At 46.1% G+C, this 18,135-nt stretch overlaps 1 protein-coding gene across 1 annotated transcript in view; it reads right to left on the bottom strand.

Annotated features, from left to right (window-relative positions):
* The window catches only part of LOC144823688 (protein mono-ADP-ribosyltransferase PARP14-like), a 924,605-nt gene that overhangs the window by 800,785 nt on the left and 105,685 nt on the right, over nt 1–18,135 (bottom strand). The window contains exons 5-6 of the mRNA XM_078682423.1: nt 6,416–6,691; nt 5,242–5,478 (exon numbers count right to left, since the gene is read on the bottom strand). Of these exons, the coding sequence (XP_078538549.1) occupies nt 5,242–5,478; nt 6,416–6,691 (513 nt within the window). The remainder of the gene's footprint in view (nt 1–5,241; nt 5,479–6,415; nt 6,692–18,135) is intronic.

Below are 18,135 nucleotides of genomic sequence, written 5' to 3'. Positions count from 1 at the left end.
ATCCTTTTTGGTGGCGCTATTCTTTTAGCCCCTTCCAGGAATCTTTTTACTACTTGAGATGTAAAGAAGCTTCTCCCTGTTTCTCCTCTTGTGTATGCCACAATCGCTGCCTGGTGTACCCTCAGCGAGGATGAGCTTAGCTTAGCTTTTATTAGGTGCGTGAGGTATCTTAGCACCGTTGATTCCCTGGTCAGCTTTCAATGGAGTTTTTTCTTGCAGCACCATTGAGTGAATCTTTTCCATTTTTCCCCATAGCACTTGCGTGCGCTGGGCCTTCTTGCCTCTCGCAGCACCCGCAGGGTGCTCTCTGGTAGTTTTAGATGTGCGAACTCTAAGTCCTCAGGAGCCAGGCTGAGAGGTTGAGGCTCTCTGGCTCTGGGTGTAGAACCTCTCCGTTTTCCATGGAGAGTAGGTCTCTTCATTTTGAGAACTTGTGGGGTGGACCCTGTGCCATCTCCATTATCTGTTAGTACCACGTCTGCCTGGCCCATTGTGGTGCCACCAGGATGAGCGTCATGTTGCTCGTCATGCATTTGTTGAGAACCCTGAGGATCAGTGGTATCGGGGGGAAAACATAGGCAAATGTTTTTGACCAGCTTATCCATAGGGCATTCCCCTGGGATAGTGCCTCCGGTTGTCTGGATGCAAGTACTGGCATTTTGCATTCTGGCGTGTTGCAAACAGGTCTATTGTGGGAGTGCCCCACCTCCTGAATAGTCTCTCTGTTTCCTGTATGTTGAGTTCCCACTCGTGGGATGCTGAAGTCTGCCTGCTGAGCCAATCCGCTTCTACATTGTCCTTCCCTGGCAGGTGTATGGCCAGCAGGTCTATTTTGAGTGGTATTGCCCATCTCCAGATTTCCTGTGCCAAGCTTGACAGAGGGAATGATTGAGTTCCCCCCTGTTTGTTGATGGAAGACATTGTTGTGGTGTTGTCTGTTTGTATCAGCACCTTCTGGTTGTACAGTTGTTTCTGAAAGGCCTTGAGGGCAAGCAACACTGTTTTCAGCTCCAGGTAATTGATGTGTCTGACCGCATCCGCTGGGCTCCACAGACCCCTCACTCTGAGCCTGTTCATGTGTGCGCCCCATCCTTTCTGGGATGCGTCTGTGGTGATGGTCACTGTTGGGTCCGGTGGCGTTAGAGGCTTCCCTATTGTTATCCTCTCTTTGGTCCACCACTTCATTTCTTCCTGCACCTTGTGCGTTACAACCACTAGATCCTCCCAACTTCCTGTAGCTTGTGACCATTGCTGTTTCAGCCACTCTTGGAGTGGTCTCATCTATAGGCGTACATTGGGGACCAGGTGTATGCATGACGCCATCATTCCCAAGATCTTGCTCACTGTCCTCACTGTCCGAGCTCGCCCCTTCTGGTAGTGACGTTTCTCCCTCAGTAGGCTGAGTGTCCTCTTTTCGCTGGGTAACACCATGCATTGGACGGTGTTGATTTGAGCTCCCAGGAAGATCTTCACTTGCGCCGGTTCCATCGAGCATTTTCCCCAGTGTATGGAGAATCCCAGGCTTGTTAGCGTTCTTGTGACCTGCTCTGCATGACCCTTGCATGTCCTGTAAGAGCTTGCTTTTATGAGCCAGTCGTCGAGGTAGGGGTACACGTGTATCCCCTCTCTTCACAGATGTGCTGCCACTGCTGCGAGGCATTTGGTGAATACCCTTGGTGCGAACTTTAGACCGAATGCCAGGGTTGTGAATTGGTAGTGGTCCCTGTTTACTGTGAATCTTAGCATGTGCTTGTGCTGCCTGTTCATGGGGATGTGCAGGTACGCATCTTTGAGGTCTACGGTGGACAAGAAGTCCCCGACCTTTATCTGTGGGATGACCTCTTGTAGGGACGTCATCTTGAATTTTTGAGTCTTTACGTATTTGTTTAGGAACCATAGATCCAGGATGGGTCTTAGGCTTTCGTCCACCTTTGGCACCAGGAAGTAGCTTGAGTACACTCCCCTGTTCCGTTCTTTGAATGGGACCGGTTCGATGGCCTCCTTGAGGAGGAGTTCTTGAGCTTCCTCTTGGAGCAATTGCAGCTCTCTTCCCGAGTGCTCTCTTTTCTTTGGCTTTCTGTTTGGTGGTCTCTTTTCCAACTCTATGCAGTATCCGAACTGTATGATGTTTAGTATCCACTTGTCTGTGGTTATTTTTCTCCACTCCTGGAGAAAAAATCTCAGCCTGCCGCCTACTGGTGTTACATGTTCTTTTGTGTCTTGTCTGTGTAGCCCTCTCCTCTTTGTTTTCCCGTGCTCCTCCCCCGGAGGGTTTGAGTGGGTGAGCACCTTTTTCCATGTGAAGTCACTTAGAGGGGGGTTGTTCACCGCCTCTCCTTCTCTGGCCCCGTCCGTTTCCTCTTGCTCTAAAGGACTGGCCCCTGTTCTGATAGTTCCAGTTTTGCTTCTGCTGGCCCTGGTGACCTTGGTTGTCACTCTGTTGACCCTGGTGGAATGCCTGGTGTGATTGTCCTTGCTGGTTTCGACCCCTTCCGTTCGGCCTCAGTGTAGGAGTGCCTCTTCTCATTCCCCTGAATTGCAGGGCCCCCATGGACCTTGCCGTCTCGTTGTCTTTCTTCAGTTGGGTGAGCTTCTCATCAACTGGGGCTCCGAACAGTGTTTCTCCAGTGAAAGGTGTGTTCATGATGTTGGTTCTGAACCTCAGTTTTGAAGCCTGAGATCCTGAGCCAGGCTTGCCTTCTCTCTGTGATGCCTATAGCCATCAGTCTGCTGGATGTTTCAGCCCCATCCAAGGCTGTCTTCAGGCACGAGTTAGCAATGCTTTTCCCCTCTTCCACAAGGTGTGATGCCCTTTCACTGTATTGTTCCGGGAGGTGCTTGAGCAATTGGCCGATCTCATCCCAATGCTGGTATTGATGCCTGTTCAGGAGGGCGTTGGAGTTAGCCATCTGCCAGTGCATTGCGGCGTTCCTCTCAATTTTTCTACCCGTCAGGTCCAGCCTCCTGCTTTCCTTATCAGGTGGTGGCCCAGATGTTGTTGGGACGTTGGCCCTTCTTCTGGCCGTTGCAGCGATTATTGAATCTGCTGTGACGGACCCCTTGATGTATCTGCGTGGGGAGCAAAGTTTCCAGCAGGAAATCTGCTTTAGGCTTCTCCTCTTCCAGCTTAACCCCATAAGCTGCTGCTGCCTTCCGGATGACCTCATTGTATGCCCCAATGTCATCCGGCGGCGAAGGCCTCGAGGGGTATGTCTCCACAGCCTCCTCCGGGCTTTTGGCCTCGATGTCCTGCCATTCATGGTCTTGGGCCGTCGAGGATCCTGAGCCGTAGCTTGACTGCTGCTCCCCATATTCCCCCTCGTTGTAATAGAGGTCCTCTTCCTCTTCGTGTTCCGAGGGCTCCGGAGTTTTCGGCGGCTCTTCGGCGTCGAACTCCTCGTGCTCCTGCACCTCAGCGACAGCCGTCACTGGCTTCGAGGGGATCCTGTAACTTTTAAATTTTTCCTCGAAGTCTTTCTTCCTCTGAAGGAAGTTCTCCATCTCGGCCTCGAGCCTTCTTTTCTTCTTCTCCAACTGTGCGGCCTGCTCGTCGTCGAGCGTTTCGGTTGCTCTTTTTCGGCTCCTTTTCCTTCGAAGTCGTAGACCCTTTTTCGGGGGCTTGCTTCGCCTACCTTGGATGTTCGCCGGTCTTCGGCGCCCGGGAGTAGTTCTCGAAGGATCCGCTGGGCTCTTTTTCGGAGGATGCAGCTTCGGTCATCGAAGTTTTCAGCGCCGGTGCTCCCTTCGAGGCTCTGGACTCTGCTTTTCGAGAGTCTGCCTCGGGCTTTCGAGGCCATGTCCAGGTTTTCGGGGTCATAGACTCTCCTACCTTGTCAGACGTTTTCTTATCGGTCTCTGCGACCGTGAAGTCATCTGGACCCTCGGCGATTTTGTCCTCGTCGTCGGTGGAGAGGCCCAGTTCGTAAAGCGTCGGGCCTGGCCTTTGCCCTGCATCGTGTAGTGAGCTCTCCTCTGCTTCTCTCGAACCCGGAGTGTCTCCAGCTTGAAGACGGAGCAGGCGTTTCAGTCTTTGCTCTTGTGGTCGATTGGCAGGCAGAGGTTGCAGACCGGGTGCTGGTCCTTCTGCTCGAACTTGTGGTGGCAGTTTCTGCAGAATTTAAAGGATGTCTTGTACATCCCTGCGCTCTGGGGGGCCCCCTGTGTGCGCATTCTCCGGAGGACATCGAAGATCTCGAGATTCTTCCCTTTCTTCGTCGTCTCCTCTCTGATGGTCTTCTTCTCCCAATCTTCTCAGGCCTTTTCTGTCGAAAAGTTGCTGTATTTTCTCCTTTTCTCCTCCAAAACTTCTGGAGCTTCACGCGACGATCCAGACCCAACGGCGGAAAAAAGAATCTGAAGATGGCGCCCAAGGGTGGGAGCTTCCGCCGGAAGCATGCCGACGTCACCGAAGGTACACCAAATGGTGGGACGTCGACGCCCACCTGGGCTACGAAAAAAAAAAAAAGAGAAAAAAAAGACTACGATTCCGGACCCAACCACCAGATTGAGGAATATGCACAGCATATTGAATCCAGAAAGATTCACGCTGCAAAACATCAGTTACTGGCTCAAATGTGACAGTACTTATCCCACTTTGAAAGCACAGGCAAAAAAAGAAGCCTGGGTCAACCAAAGTCTAGCTGTGTTTAAAACTTTCTCTAGTCCTGAGTAAGTGCATCTAATGATTTTGACCTGCTTTTGCAGGTTTTCAGGCAGGTAGAAATCCTAGGTCAGTCCTATTTGAACTCAAAGATCAAAATGCATACTGTACTCAAACTAGTTAAGCCCAAATCTCACACTGATTGATACCAGCCAGAAACACAGGAGTAAGCCATGCCAGACAGACCAGGAAACGGAAGGAGTTTTGCCAGCACAGTGAAATCCTATTCTAGACAATGGAAATGATGATTAGTCCTCTACTCACCCACTAGCTGTCAATCTTGTGATTTCTTGCACATGGTGTGCCAATGAACACCCTATCTTTATGAGGAATATTAAGGGACTTCAATGAAGTGTGTTTTTAGAATTCTACCGCCTTGCACACTGTGATACTAGCATAAGAACTTTACATCTGAAGCATACGATAGCAGCTTCTCGCTGCATAATATAGATCAGTTGTGCAGCAATGCATCTCAACCCTAGATGTTGCATATTTAATCCAGAGGAATACAATTATGATTTTGGAATAACACCACTAAGCCATACACGAGTGCACTAAAACCATATAGAGACTGGTCTTACCTTTTTGATCAAAAAACGTAACTATCGCTGAATCTTCCTCAGGTAAAGATTGCACATCTGCCACCCTTCCACCACCATGCTTCGAACTTTCAAAGTAGATACTGAGGAACTCTGTGCACACATCAGGTGGTAGATCTTCGACCTTGATACTCTTTGTACATTCAAGGAGTCGTGCAGTGATGCCGTGACTCTTTACCCTGGCACTCTGGGTGCACATCTGCATAAAGCCCATCGCACCTATCGCAGTAAACAAAATGGCGGTCATTGTTATAATACTGTTTTTCCCCTTTTCAATGTCCAACAAAGCATCAACTAGGCAGTTATCAGTAGCCTTTGTTATGAAGTTACTATTATCATCTACATACATCTCACTTTCTTAACCCAGTTTAGATTTACAAATACAATGACTGCATAACACTCTCCCAAAAAAGTAACACCCCTTCATATGAAAGAGGATGAACTAATCCCCTACCATAGCTGTTAAATCCACGGAAGACACCTATAAGTTCTATTACATGCTATAGGCTAAAAGACTTACACAGGTGTTTGTGCAGGCATAGAAAGAAACACTTGTTAATTTATGTGTTTTACATTCTTCGAATACGGGATTCATTGCCTTAATCCATTTTTCAGCATCTCTATGTAATACCTCAAGCTTATAACCTGGGATCTACTACAAAATTAGGCCATTTGATTTTAGTTTCAATTACTAACTCACTTCTACTTATATAATTACCAACTGCTTTCTGGAGATGGGAAGAGCAAAAAACTGCTTTGACAAACCACATCAGAATTCATTTATTCAACTGTTTGTACACCAAAGGCACTCTGTATAAATGAGCAGGTACTTTGCATTCTACCAATCTACTGAAAATTTCTGTTTGAGCCAGTCAGCCTAAATGGTTTGAAGAAGAAAAAGGAATAAAAACACAGGTTGCTCACAATTCAGGAACCTGGCCACCAAAATGTATAACCTGTTTGAATCTGGGCAACTACTGATCAAATCAGATCCCTTAAGTGTTATGAGATCTTTCCGTTTCATACAGCTGATTAGGGCTGTCCATTGTTGCCATCCGTACCTGCTCTGCTTCCCAGCATCACAACATGAAGTTACATTTTCCCCCTCTGAAGAACATGATGAACATGCAATGAAACACAGTTAGCATAAACTTACTCTCACTGGTTCGAAAAGTAACGACAGCCACTTTACGTTCAGAAATATGTTCCAATTTGAAGTCCTTTTCATCCAAGCCACTGGTGTTTTCTACCAGCATGGTCAACATTTCACGATTCATAGTTTCTGGGACGTTCTCCAGCACAACAGATGATGATGATGAAGGGGGAGCTGGAGTTGGAGGCTGCTCTTTGACAACACTAGGTCCTAAACAAGGCTGCACCTGAAGTAAGAGGTTCTGTACAGAGTGACGACGACTCAAAACATTTTTGGCATCTGAATGAAGGGCATAAAAAAATATGAGAGGTCATGTACAGCACACACCCTGGATGGGAATTAATGATTTACAATCAGATATATTAATGACAGGGTCAATAGTCTCACAGGTCCTTGAGCAGATTTATAATCATTTAATCAATTTAATGAGCTCCATCTTTTTTGTTCACAGTCTTAATGGAAAAGGACCCAGTATATGGAGAACATGTTGGTTGCATATGGAAGAAATAGTTTGCAAAACATACACATCCCAAGTAGATTTTATATCAGAAAGCTCACACATTTATACCATCAACTAAAGCACAAGTTACTACTTGTGTAACGATATATCTGTAGGAGACATTAGTTAGTGATAGATTCCTTACCTTAGAATATCCCCAGGCGTCAGACTGGATCCGGAATTTTTTTGCGTAGCAGTACCCTTGCGCGTCGGTAGGCGTCGTCTGCGGCTCCGCGTCCGTCGTCGGCGCCGTGATGACGTCGTCGGAGTACTTAGACGCCGCCTCCGCGTGCTGACGTCAGTTCTTCGACACAGCTTTTCCGCGCCAGAAGCGCTGAGCCATGTTAAAAACCAACACTGGTGCCATTGAAACTAGGGCCCTGAAAGGGGGTAACCCTAACCCTAGATATCGGTTCGCGAACGGAGAGGATGGGTGGGTCGGTAAGGAATCTATCACTAACTAATGTCTCTTACAGATATATCGTTACACAAGTAGTAACTTGTGCATCTGAAAGAGACACGTTAGTGATAGATTCCTTACCTTAGAATAGATACACCAGCAATACCAACCCCGGTGGTGGGTCTGCGAACCAATAATCACACCAGAAAATCCTGGAGGACAGAACGGCCAAAGAAGCCATCCCTCCGGACTTGGCTGTCCAGGCAGTAGTGTCTTGCAAACGTGTGCAGCGAGGCCCACGTAGCTGCCTGACAGATGTCCTGTAATGGTACTCCCTGGCCCAGGGCAGTTGTAGTCACCGTGGCTCGGGTGGAATGAGCCCGCAATCCAACAGGGTGCTCCTTTTTAGCCAAGGAGTAACATGCCTGGATACACAAGATGATCCACCGAGAGATGGTCCTCTTGTGCACTGCTTTCCCCTTCTTAGCGCCCACGTAACCAACAAAGAGTTGGTCATCCACCCGGAACTGGCGTGTGCGATCCAAATAGAATGAAAGCGCACGTTTTGGGTCCAGACGGTGGAGCCGCTCTTCCTCTTTAGAGGGATGCGGTGGCGGAAAGAAGGTGGGCAAGGTGATAGACTGCCCGATGTGGAAGGCCGTGACAACCTTGGGCAGGAAAGATGGCTTAGTACGCAACACAACCTTGTCCGGATGCACAGAAAGGAAAGGAGGAGAACAAGAAAGGGCCTGGAGCTCACTCGCTCTCCTGGCAGAGGTGATGGCAACCAGGAAAGCATTCTTCAAAGTGAGAAGACGTAGAGGACAGTTGTGAAGAGGCTCAAAGGGAGCGCACATCAGAAATGTAAGAACAAGGTTCAAGTCCCACTGAGGCATCACAAACGGAAAAGGAGGAAGCGTGTGTGTGATGCCCTTCAGAAAGCGATTTACAATAGGGGACTTGAACAAAGAAGGTTGATCAGGCAGCCTTAGAAAGGCTGAAAGGGCAGAAAGGTAGCCCTTGATAGTGCCCAGAGCAGAGCCCTGCTGGGCAAGAGAAAGAAGGAAGAGAAGAACCTCAGAGAGGGTTGTATGACGAACCATCGCGGTAAAACGCATCGCGGCACATTCCATCGCGGCCACAACATCGCATGGGACGTTACACCGGCCGTTATTTGCTCGCAAGCATTTGCGCCGCAAATGCGGCAATTTCATTGGATCGCGTGTCACATCGCCGATTTAACATCGCGCGACATGACAACGCGATGTCTTACCCTACACTTGAAAAAAAACTTCTGCCAATGGGTTTGTGGGGGGGTGGGGGTATATATAGTATTGGCCACCGCGTCACCAGCCATTTGTGCCTGTGACCCTGTCGACATAGTTTGGAACAAGTAAGTCTTCTGCCCTCTTTTGTAATCGTTAGTCCCTTTATTTTGTGTGCCTTTAACTCATTTCTCGTGCCCTTCTGTCCTCTCTTCCCACTCTTTTTCGTGTCGTTCTGCTGCTCTATGTTCCCTTCGTTTTTTTTTGTCCTCAGTCTCCCTCGCTTTTTGTGTCCTTTTGCCCTCATTTTCAATCGTTGCACCCTCTGTTTCCCTCGTTTTGGGTGGTCTTCTGGCCTCTGTGTAAATGGTTTCCCCCTTGATTTTGTGTGCCTATCACCTGTTTCTCGTGCCCTTCTGTCCGCTCTCCCCCCCTCTTTTTCGTGACGAGCCATCTGTTTCAAGAATAGAGAATTCTCTAGCTTTATGTAAAGCCCCTTTAACCCAACGATCCTCGTGCACTATATAGAACACCAAATAAAATAATTTAGAAAAAAAAGCACTGGCTAACGTCTTGTTAAAAATTAAAGCGTTGTCCAACTATAGGTCAAAATGTTTGTTATGTAATGTTCCTGCTAACTGTACAGCGCATCGCAGCCCGTGGGGTGGCCCGGTAGTGATCTCTGGGTTTATCCAGTTCTTGCCTGGGTTTGTACGACTGGTTAAAAGGGTGCATGGATGGAGTGTGTCCCATATGGGAAGAGTCGGGGAACGCATGCTGATTTTGTAACACATATTGTATGTTGTCAAATAATTTTTCTTTAGCTAGAGGACCCACTTTTTCTGCTGTGGTGATTTTTACTAACTCAACAACAGATTTTTCATGAGTGCTTTTTAGAATGTCTATTACAAATGATGCCTCTCGCAGCCATTTCTTAGGACAACTGAGCAGTAAAATGTGCCTAGCACTCGTTTCTCGTGCCCTTCTGTCCGCTCTCCCCCCTCTTTTTCGTGTCCTTCTGCTGTCTGTCCCCTCGTTTTTGGTGTCCTCTGTCTACCTCGTTATTTGTGGTCTTTTGCCCTCACTTTCAATCGTTATGCCCTCTGGTCAGCAAACTATCCCTCCTCCCCTGCCCTGAGCCCTTTAAAAGAAGTCCATGCTCCAAAAAAGTCCCCCAGCCTCCCTGCCCATAACCCTAAGAAACTTTTCCCTACCCCTGCCTCGACTTTGTAAATGGTCCCTGCTTTGTCTGCTAGAGCCCTACAACGGAAGCCTATGGCCAAATGGATGGGTGGATTTAGTTTTGTAAAGTTTTATTGATTGTGATGTAATATAGCGCGAACTTTGCCCGAAGGTGTCAGAGCGCTTTACATAAGAACATGTTTCAAAAACCCAAGGACTTATGATTACATGCGTTAGATAAAAGATACAAATATGAAAACGTTGCAAATGTAGTAGATGTAGGCACACAAAGAAGAGACTGTCGATTTTCGTTATATAGCGATATACATAGGGAAGTGATATGAATGGATATACTGCAAGAGTCACATAGGAATGGTAGTGTACAAAGGTCTACTGCATATACTAGTGATTACAGTTATCTCTATATACAGAAAAGGTGGTCGGAGGGGGATGCAGTGGGTGGTTGGGTGCATGATGTATGGGTGGATGGATGCGTGGATGAATGTATGCATGATGCATGGATAGATGGGTGCACGGAATGGATATACTGCAAGAGTCACATAGGAATGGTAGTGTACAAAGGTCTACTGCATATACTAGTGATTACAGTTATCTCTATATACAGAAAAGGTGGTCGGAGGGGGATGCAGTGGGTGGTTGGGTGCATGATGTATGGGTGGATGGATGCGTGGATGAATGTATGCATGATGCATGGATAGATGGGTGCACGGATGGGTGTATGGGTGGATGCATGGATGGGTGGGTGACTGGATGGCGGATGGGCATGCAGTGGGTGGATGGATGCATGATGGATGGGTGGATGGATGCATGATGTATGGGTGGATGGATGCGTGGATGAATGTATGCATGATGCATGGATAGATGGGTGCATGGATGGGTGTATGGGTGGATGCATGGATGGGTGGGTGACTGGATGGCGGATGGGCATGCAGTGGGTGGATGGATGCATGATGGATGGGTGGATGGATGCATGATGTATGGGTGGATGGATGCGTGGATGAATGTATGCATGATGCATGGATAGATGGGTGCATGGATGGGTGTATGGGTGGATGCATGGATGGGTGGGTGACTGGATGGCGGATGGGCATGCAGTGGGTGGATGGATGCATGATGGATGGGTGGATGGATGCGTGGATGGATGTATGCATGATGCATGGATAGATGGGTGCATGGGTGGGTGTATGGGTGGATGCATGGATGGGTGGGTGACTGGATGGCGGATGGGCATGCAGTGGGTGGATGGATGCATGATGGATGGGTGGATGGATGCATGATGTATGGGTGGATGGATGCGTGGATGGATGTATGCATGATGCATGGATAGATGGGTGCATGGGTGGGTGTATGGGTGGATGCATGGATGGGTGGGTGACTGGATGGCGGATGGGCATGCAGTGGGTGGATGGATGCATGATGGATGGGTGGATGGCTGCGTGGATGGATGTATGCATGATGCATGGATAGATGGGTGCATGGATGGGTGTATGGGTGGATGCATGGATGGGTGGGTGGATGCATGGGTGTATGGGGTGTGAGTGAGTGCGCAGAGAAGATGCGCTCCGTGTCTATGATCAAAGCGGTCTACAAAAACTGCATGTAGCCAGAGGGAGGGATGGTGCAGGCGGAGGGGAGATGGTGCAGGCAGAGGGAGGGATGTTCCACCCGGTAAGTTGTGACACCAACCATAGTGACGCCACTGATTAGAATCTTCGATGAAAATGAAGGACGAAAATGTCACAATAAAATTCTGTATGTATTTTATTCGCTAGTAAATATCTGAAACCAATAAATGTATTTTGTTAAGGCTATCTTGGACAAGAGGTCACGTTGTTGCCTGCATCACACGCCACTAATTGTGTGCTTCAAATATCTTGGAACACCAACAGGCAGCAGAAACCAAAGGTAATTTGCCTTACAGTGTCCTTTGTTATGTAATTATCGATGTATGTATATGCAAACCTTTCCATCTGGGTCAGATTTTATTCATTCTGCCCTCCGCTTCATAAGCCAAGGAAAGCACAGCGTTTTGCTTTGATGCTTAAAGAAATGCCTCACTTTCAGGTGTTTATATTGTCTCTTTTTTTCTGGCATATTTCTCTTAGATCATCACAAATCAGGTGGTCGACACGTCGTTGCCTGCATCACACAGCACTAATTTTGTGCTTCAAATATCTTGGAAAACCAACAGGCAGCAGAATACAAAGGTAATTAGCCTTACAGCATACATGCAGTTTTTGTAGACCGCTTTGATCATAGACACGGAGCGCATCTTCTCTTCATAACTTGCAGTGTATCTGCCACAACGTCATCGCGGGCGTTTGCAAGCAGCAAAACATAATGACTTTGCGTTGGATTACACGCGTTACATAAAAGATAGAATGGAATACACTTGCAAATGTCCCATATGCACTTGAAGCAAAGTGTCGCATAGTACCATGCCAGGTGGATGTGTTGGTGGTTGGATGTTTTTTTGGGAATGGATGGGTTGGTGGATGGGTTTTGTGATTGCATAAATTGGTGCTGGCTTGGCTTGATACACCCAACATTAGACTAATCTCTATTTTGCCTCTTAAAAATAGGCCGTTGCCACCGTGAGGCTTTGTGTGGTTATCCAAATCCAAACACTGAGAAGAAGGCCATCCAAAGCGTCAAACAACGATACAGGTACATTAATGAAATGTCCCATTTACTCTTACGACACTAACTAGTGTCTGGGAGGTATGTGCTGCATAGTCCCATGGAATTGAATGTCTTTGCTGTTTGGTCTATTAGGCGCATAATAATGGCACCGCAACCATAATTTTTTTTTTATGTGCAGAAAAAAATTGCTAGTTTCGTACTAGTTTTGTAGTACGTTACTTATAACATAGAAAACATTTAAAGACTTTCAAATGCAAATAGTGTACTTGAAAGACCAAAGTAGTAATGCCACCGCTAACCTTTCTGTCTTACTTCCTGTTACAGACTTTTGAAAGGTCACAGAGGTGCAAGTCCACCAAAGATTTAAGGTTTCGACGCTAAGTGCAGCAGATTCTCACAAAAGGTAAACATGAATTTGCTATGCAATAGGTCCAGCATTAGGCAACTTGGTTTTATTTCAACGGAACATGACAAAATTGTTATTTGTGTTTTTTTTGTTATATTGTGACATTAATAGCTTTGTCCTTACCAATCTTAATACTTGGATTTATGTGCAATGTGACACCTTTAGCATTGTCAATGCAACATGTTTGTGATTGACGTGACTTACACGCATTGATGTTACAAATTCAAGTTTTTTATAATAAAAGAATCTTTTTTTAAATAAAAAAGATTGTACTTTATAATGGCAATCGCTTAAACTTTAGTAACTAATCTTGGGGAGGCTATGATTTTTTCTATTTGTTCCCGCGGGCCTTTCATGCTTCTGGGGACGATTGGGATGGAGGTTTAGTGGCGCGGGTGGAGGGGTGTATGCAGTGCTCTATGCATTTTGTGTCCGCCATTAGTGAAATTGTGTCTTTGTTATGCATTTTAAGAGGAATGTGTTTGTTTGTTTACTCCAGAAAATGTCTTTGTTACAATTTGCACAATGCATTTTCTGTTATCTTCCTGTTAAAAAAACATTTAAATTTTTTTGTTACAGCAAATGTCTGATCCAAAGATGGCGCAATATATCACGTCAAGCAGAGGAAATCGCCTCCTCAAACACAGCGGTTATATATATTGCAAGGAGAGAAATTCTGAGCCACGGGGTCATTGGAAGTGTGTGCAATATTACGCAAGGCATTGCACAGGAAGAGCGGTTACTCTGGGTGAGTCTGTTTTAAGAAGCACAGAGCATAACCACTCGGCCTCTGCAACTGCTATTGAAGTTAGAGAATCGATAAACGAGATGAAAATGCTTGCAGGCAACTCCAATGACCCTTGTGGTGCAATTTTAAGGGAGGTTTCACAACATATTACTGAACATGTGGCTAGTAGTATGCCTGCCATCCCCAGCTTACGTCGAATGATCCAACGTAAGAAACTTGGGAATCATCCAAAAAGTGTCGCACCCCAAACTTTTGGGGATATTGAAATTCCTGCTGAACTCTCTTTTACCGTTTCTAAGGAACAGTTTCTTCTGTATGACAATGAAGATTGTCATAAGCGCATTTTAATATTCAGCACCCCCCGTAATCTTAACCGCTTGGAGAACAGTGATGTGTGGATGCTTGATGGGACCTTTAAAAGCACGCCCACCCCTTTCACTCAAATCTACACCATTCATGGGTACGTCAACGACATTGTAGTTCCTTTAGTCTACAGTTTATTACCAGACAAACAATCCTCAACGTATACTGAGTTTTTGTCAGTTGTAAAATCTAAAATCCCAAACAAAAGTCCGAGAAAAGTAATCATGGACTTTGAATTACCCATGATAAATGTTGTCAAGAAAGTTTACATTGATACCCAAATACAAGGATGTTATTTTCACTTTTCTCAGGCTATGTGGCGAAAAATTCAAAAAACATCCCTTATTGAGGATTATGTGTCTGATAGTAAACTGCAGTTTGAGCTGAAAAAACTAGCTGGCCTTTGCTTTGTTCCTCCTGATAGTGTAGATGACTACTACACATCAATTACACAGTCAGAATATTTTATTGCAAACGAGGAAAAATTGGCACCCTTATTAAATTATTTTGAAGGCACATGGATTGGGCATCTAAGCAGGTCGGGTTGCCGGAGGAAACCACGTTTTCTTGTGGACTGGTGGAACTGCTACTCAACCTGCTTAGAGGGGGGAGCAAAGACAAACAATTCCCTTGAGGGTTGGCACAACTCTTTAAACAGAAGTATTGGGAAACCGCACCCTAATTTCTACTCTTTTCTTGAAATTTTAAAAAAGGAGCAAAGTTTCCAGGAAATGCGAATGTCACAGTGTTTAGCAGCTAATCTGCATCCGCGTGTTTGCCCCCGTTCAAAGGAAATGTCTGTCCGACTTTTGGCAGTTTTAAAACTTTTCCCCTTGTCTGTGCCTTCTGAGTACCTGTCTTCCATCGCACATGTACTTAATTCCTTTGGCTAAAAAATATATGTCTTGTATTCCATCCTCTGAATCCTTACTGTTGTGCCCGATAACCCTGTCTGGAAATTGTACCCCCTATCGTGTTAACATTTCCCCATGGATATGTAGTATTATTTAATTCATTTTGGGGCTATTGCATACCTAGGAAGTTTGCAAGTAAATTGTATCGATGCAATGTAAACCAAATAAAAATTTACACACTTATTTATTGTGTTTACCAAATAAAAATGTACAACGTGTTTATTGTGTTTACCAAATAAAATGTTTATTGTGTTTGACTATTAAATATGTACAAACGTTGCTTTTCTGTTTGACAAATAAAAATGTACAAACTTTATTGTTGTGTATAGCAATCATATTTATTCATGCATCATATCTCATAAAGATATGATTCTGCCATCATATTTAATAAACATCTGATGGGTGGATGGATGTGGGTGGGATGGATGGGTGATTGATGGATGGATGGGTGATGGGTGGGTGGGTGGGTGATGGTGGATTAATGGATGGATGGCTTGTTGGGTGGTGGCTGGGTGGGTGGGATGGATGTGGGTGGGTGTGATGTGTGGGCGTGTGTGATGGCATATGTGGGTGGGTGGGATGGGTGGATGGGTGATGGGGGATTAATGGATGGATGGGTGGGTGGTATGGGATGGATGTGGGTGGGTGTGATGGATGATGGGTGGGCGGGTGTGATGGCATATGTGGGTGGGTGGGATGGGTGGATGGGTGATGGGGGATTAATGGATGGATGGGTGGGTGGTATGGGATGGATGTGGGTGGGTGTGATGGATGATGGGTGGGTTGGGTGGATGGTTGAGGATGGATTAATGGATGTATGGCTTGTTGGGTGGTGGCTGGGTGGGTGGGATGGATGGGATGGATGTGGGTGGGTGTGATGTGTGGGCGGGTGTGATGGCATATGTGGGTGGGTGGGATGGGTGGATGGGGGATTAATGGATGGATTCATGGATTGATGGGTGGGTGGGCTATGAGGGGTGGATTAATGGATGGATGGCTTGTTGGGTGGTGGCTGGGTGGGTGGGATGGATGGGATGGGTGTGATGTGTGGGCGGGTGTGATGGCATATGTGGGTGGGTGGGATGGGTGGATGGGTGATGGGGGATTAATGGATGGATGGGTGGGTGGTATGGGATGGATGTGGGTGGGTGTGATGGATGATGGGTGGGTTGGGTGGATGGGTGAGGGTGGATTAATGGATGGATGGGTGGGTGGTATGGGATGGATGTGGGTGGGTGTGATGGATGATGGGTGGGCGGGTGTGATGGCATATGTGGGTGGGTTGGGTGGATGGTTGAGGATGGATTCATGGATGTATGGCTTGTTGGGTGGTGGCTGGGTGTGTGGGATGGATGGGATGGACGTGGGTGGGTGTGATGGGTGGGCGGGTGTGATGGCATATGTGGGTGGGTGGGATGGGTGGATGGGGGATTAATGGATGGATGGGTGGGTGGGCTATGAGTGGAGGCTCTACTGTTTAAAATTACGGCATTTCCATATCTCTCAAAAGTCTCACAATTAAAAAAGCCACTTAATGTAAAGAATGGCGTTATGCATATCTGTTAATGTCTCAATAAAACAAAAGCCCGGTACAGAAAAATCAGTTCATGTTTCAATAAACCAATGACCTAAAAAAAGCAATATGCCACATCAGTGAATGTTGAATGGCGTTATGCATATCTGTTAATGTTTCAATAAAACAAAAGCCAGGTACATCAATATCTGTTCATGTTTCAATGGAAAAAATGGCAATGTTTTTGGAAGTAAAAATGCATGCATGAATTATGATGCATGAATAAATCTGACACATCATATTCGTAAATAATCAAGTCAACCTATCCGTCATACCACATGTTGTTTTTCATTACGGCATTTGTCTTCGTAAATAAAGAAACGTAAATATGTTTAAATGCAAAAAAGGGTAATGTTTCCAAAAGATAAAAGCCCCGTAATGTGAAGTGTGTTCTGAAATAAAGCAAGTCAACCTATCCGTCATACCACATGTTTGTCTTCTTAAATATAAATAAAGAAACGTAAATATGTTTAAATGCAAAAAATGGTAATGTTTCCAAAAGATAAAAGCCCCGTAATGCAAAGTGTGTCACATGTTTGTCTTCTTAAATATAAATAAAGAAACGTAAATATGTTTAGATGGAAAAAATGGTAATGTTTCCAAAAGATAAAAGCCCCGTAATGTGAAGTGTGTTCTGAAATAAACCAAAAACGACATCATATTCTTCGCTCTCTGCACGTAATGTGAAGTGTGGTTGTAAAATAAACAAACAGTTTCCAGTTTCCAAAAGGAAAAAGGCCCATGGTTGTAAAATAAACAAATAGTTTCCAGTTTCCAAAAGGAAAAAGGCCCAATATATATTCTCCGAATAATAAACCAAAAATGACATCATATTCTTCGCTCTCTTGCGAAGTGTGGTTGTAAAATAAACAAACAGTTTCCATTTTCCAAAAGGAAAAAGGCCCATAATATATTCTTCGAATAATAAACCAAAAATGACATCATATTCTTCGCTCTCTGCAACAAACAGTTTCCAGTTTCCCAAAGGAACGCACGTAATGTGAAGGGGCACTGTTCTTCTTCTTAAATAAAGAAACGTAACTCGGCAAAGTCAGAACTCGGCAAAGTCAGTGTCTTTTTCGATCTAATGACCAACTATGTACATGGCAACGCGATGCACTTGCATGCGTCGTGTTGACATACGATGTGATGTCGCGCACGATGTAACTGCAGCGATGGGCTGTCACTGCGATGCGATCTTTCCGCTGTAAGCGGTGCTTCCCCTCAGAGAGAGGGGCAGCAAGAGGATCCACAGCCTTTGCTGTGCACCATGCCACAAATCTGTTCCACCTGCAGGCGTATACCGACTTTGTGGAGGGACGCTTGGCTGCCAGAATGACATTACAGACTTCAGGAGGCAAGTCAAATGGCCTCAACTGTCGCCGCTCAATCTCCAAGCATGGAGGTGGAGACTGGACAGGTTCGGGTGGAGGACCGTCCCCTGCTGCTGCAACAGAAGGTCCTCCCGAAGAGGCAGACGAACCGGGGGATCGACTGACATACTGAGTAGCTCTGGATACCAGTACCTTCGTGCCCAGTACGGAGCCACAAGGATGACTTGGGCCCGGTCGTGCTTGATCTTTTTCAGCACTCTGGACAGAAGTGGTATAGGCGGAAAGGCGTACAACAGACCGCAACTCCACTCACGACGAAAAGCGTCTCCGAGCGAGTGCCGCCTTGGAAATTCCAACGCGCAGAACAGATGACAT

Source organism: Lissotriton helveticus, chromosome 3_1, assembly GCF_964261635.1.
Source record: "Lissotriton helveticus chromosome 3_1, aLisHel1.1, whole genome shotgun sequence".
In the NCBI taxonomy this organism is placed as follows: Eukaryota; Metazoa; Chordata; class Amphibia; order Caudata; family Salamandridae; genus Lissotriton; species Lissotriton helveticus.
This window is presented reverse-complemented; position numbering and strand designations above follow the sequence as displayed.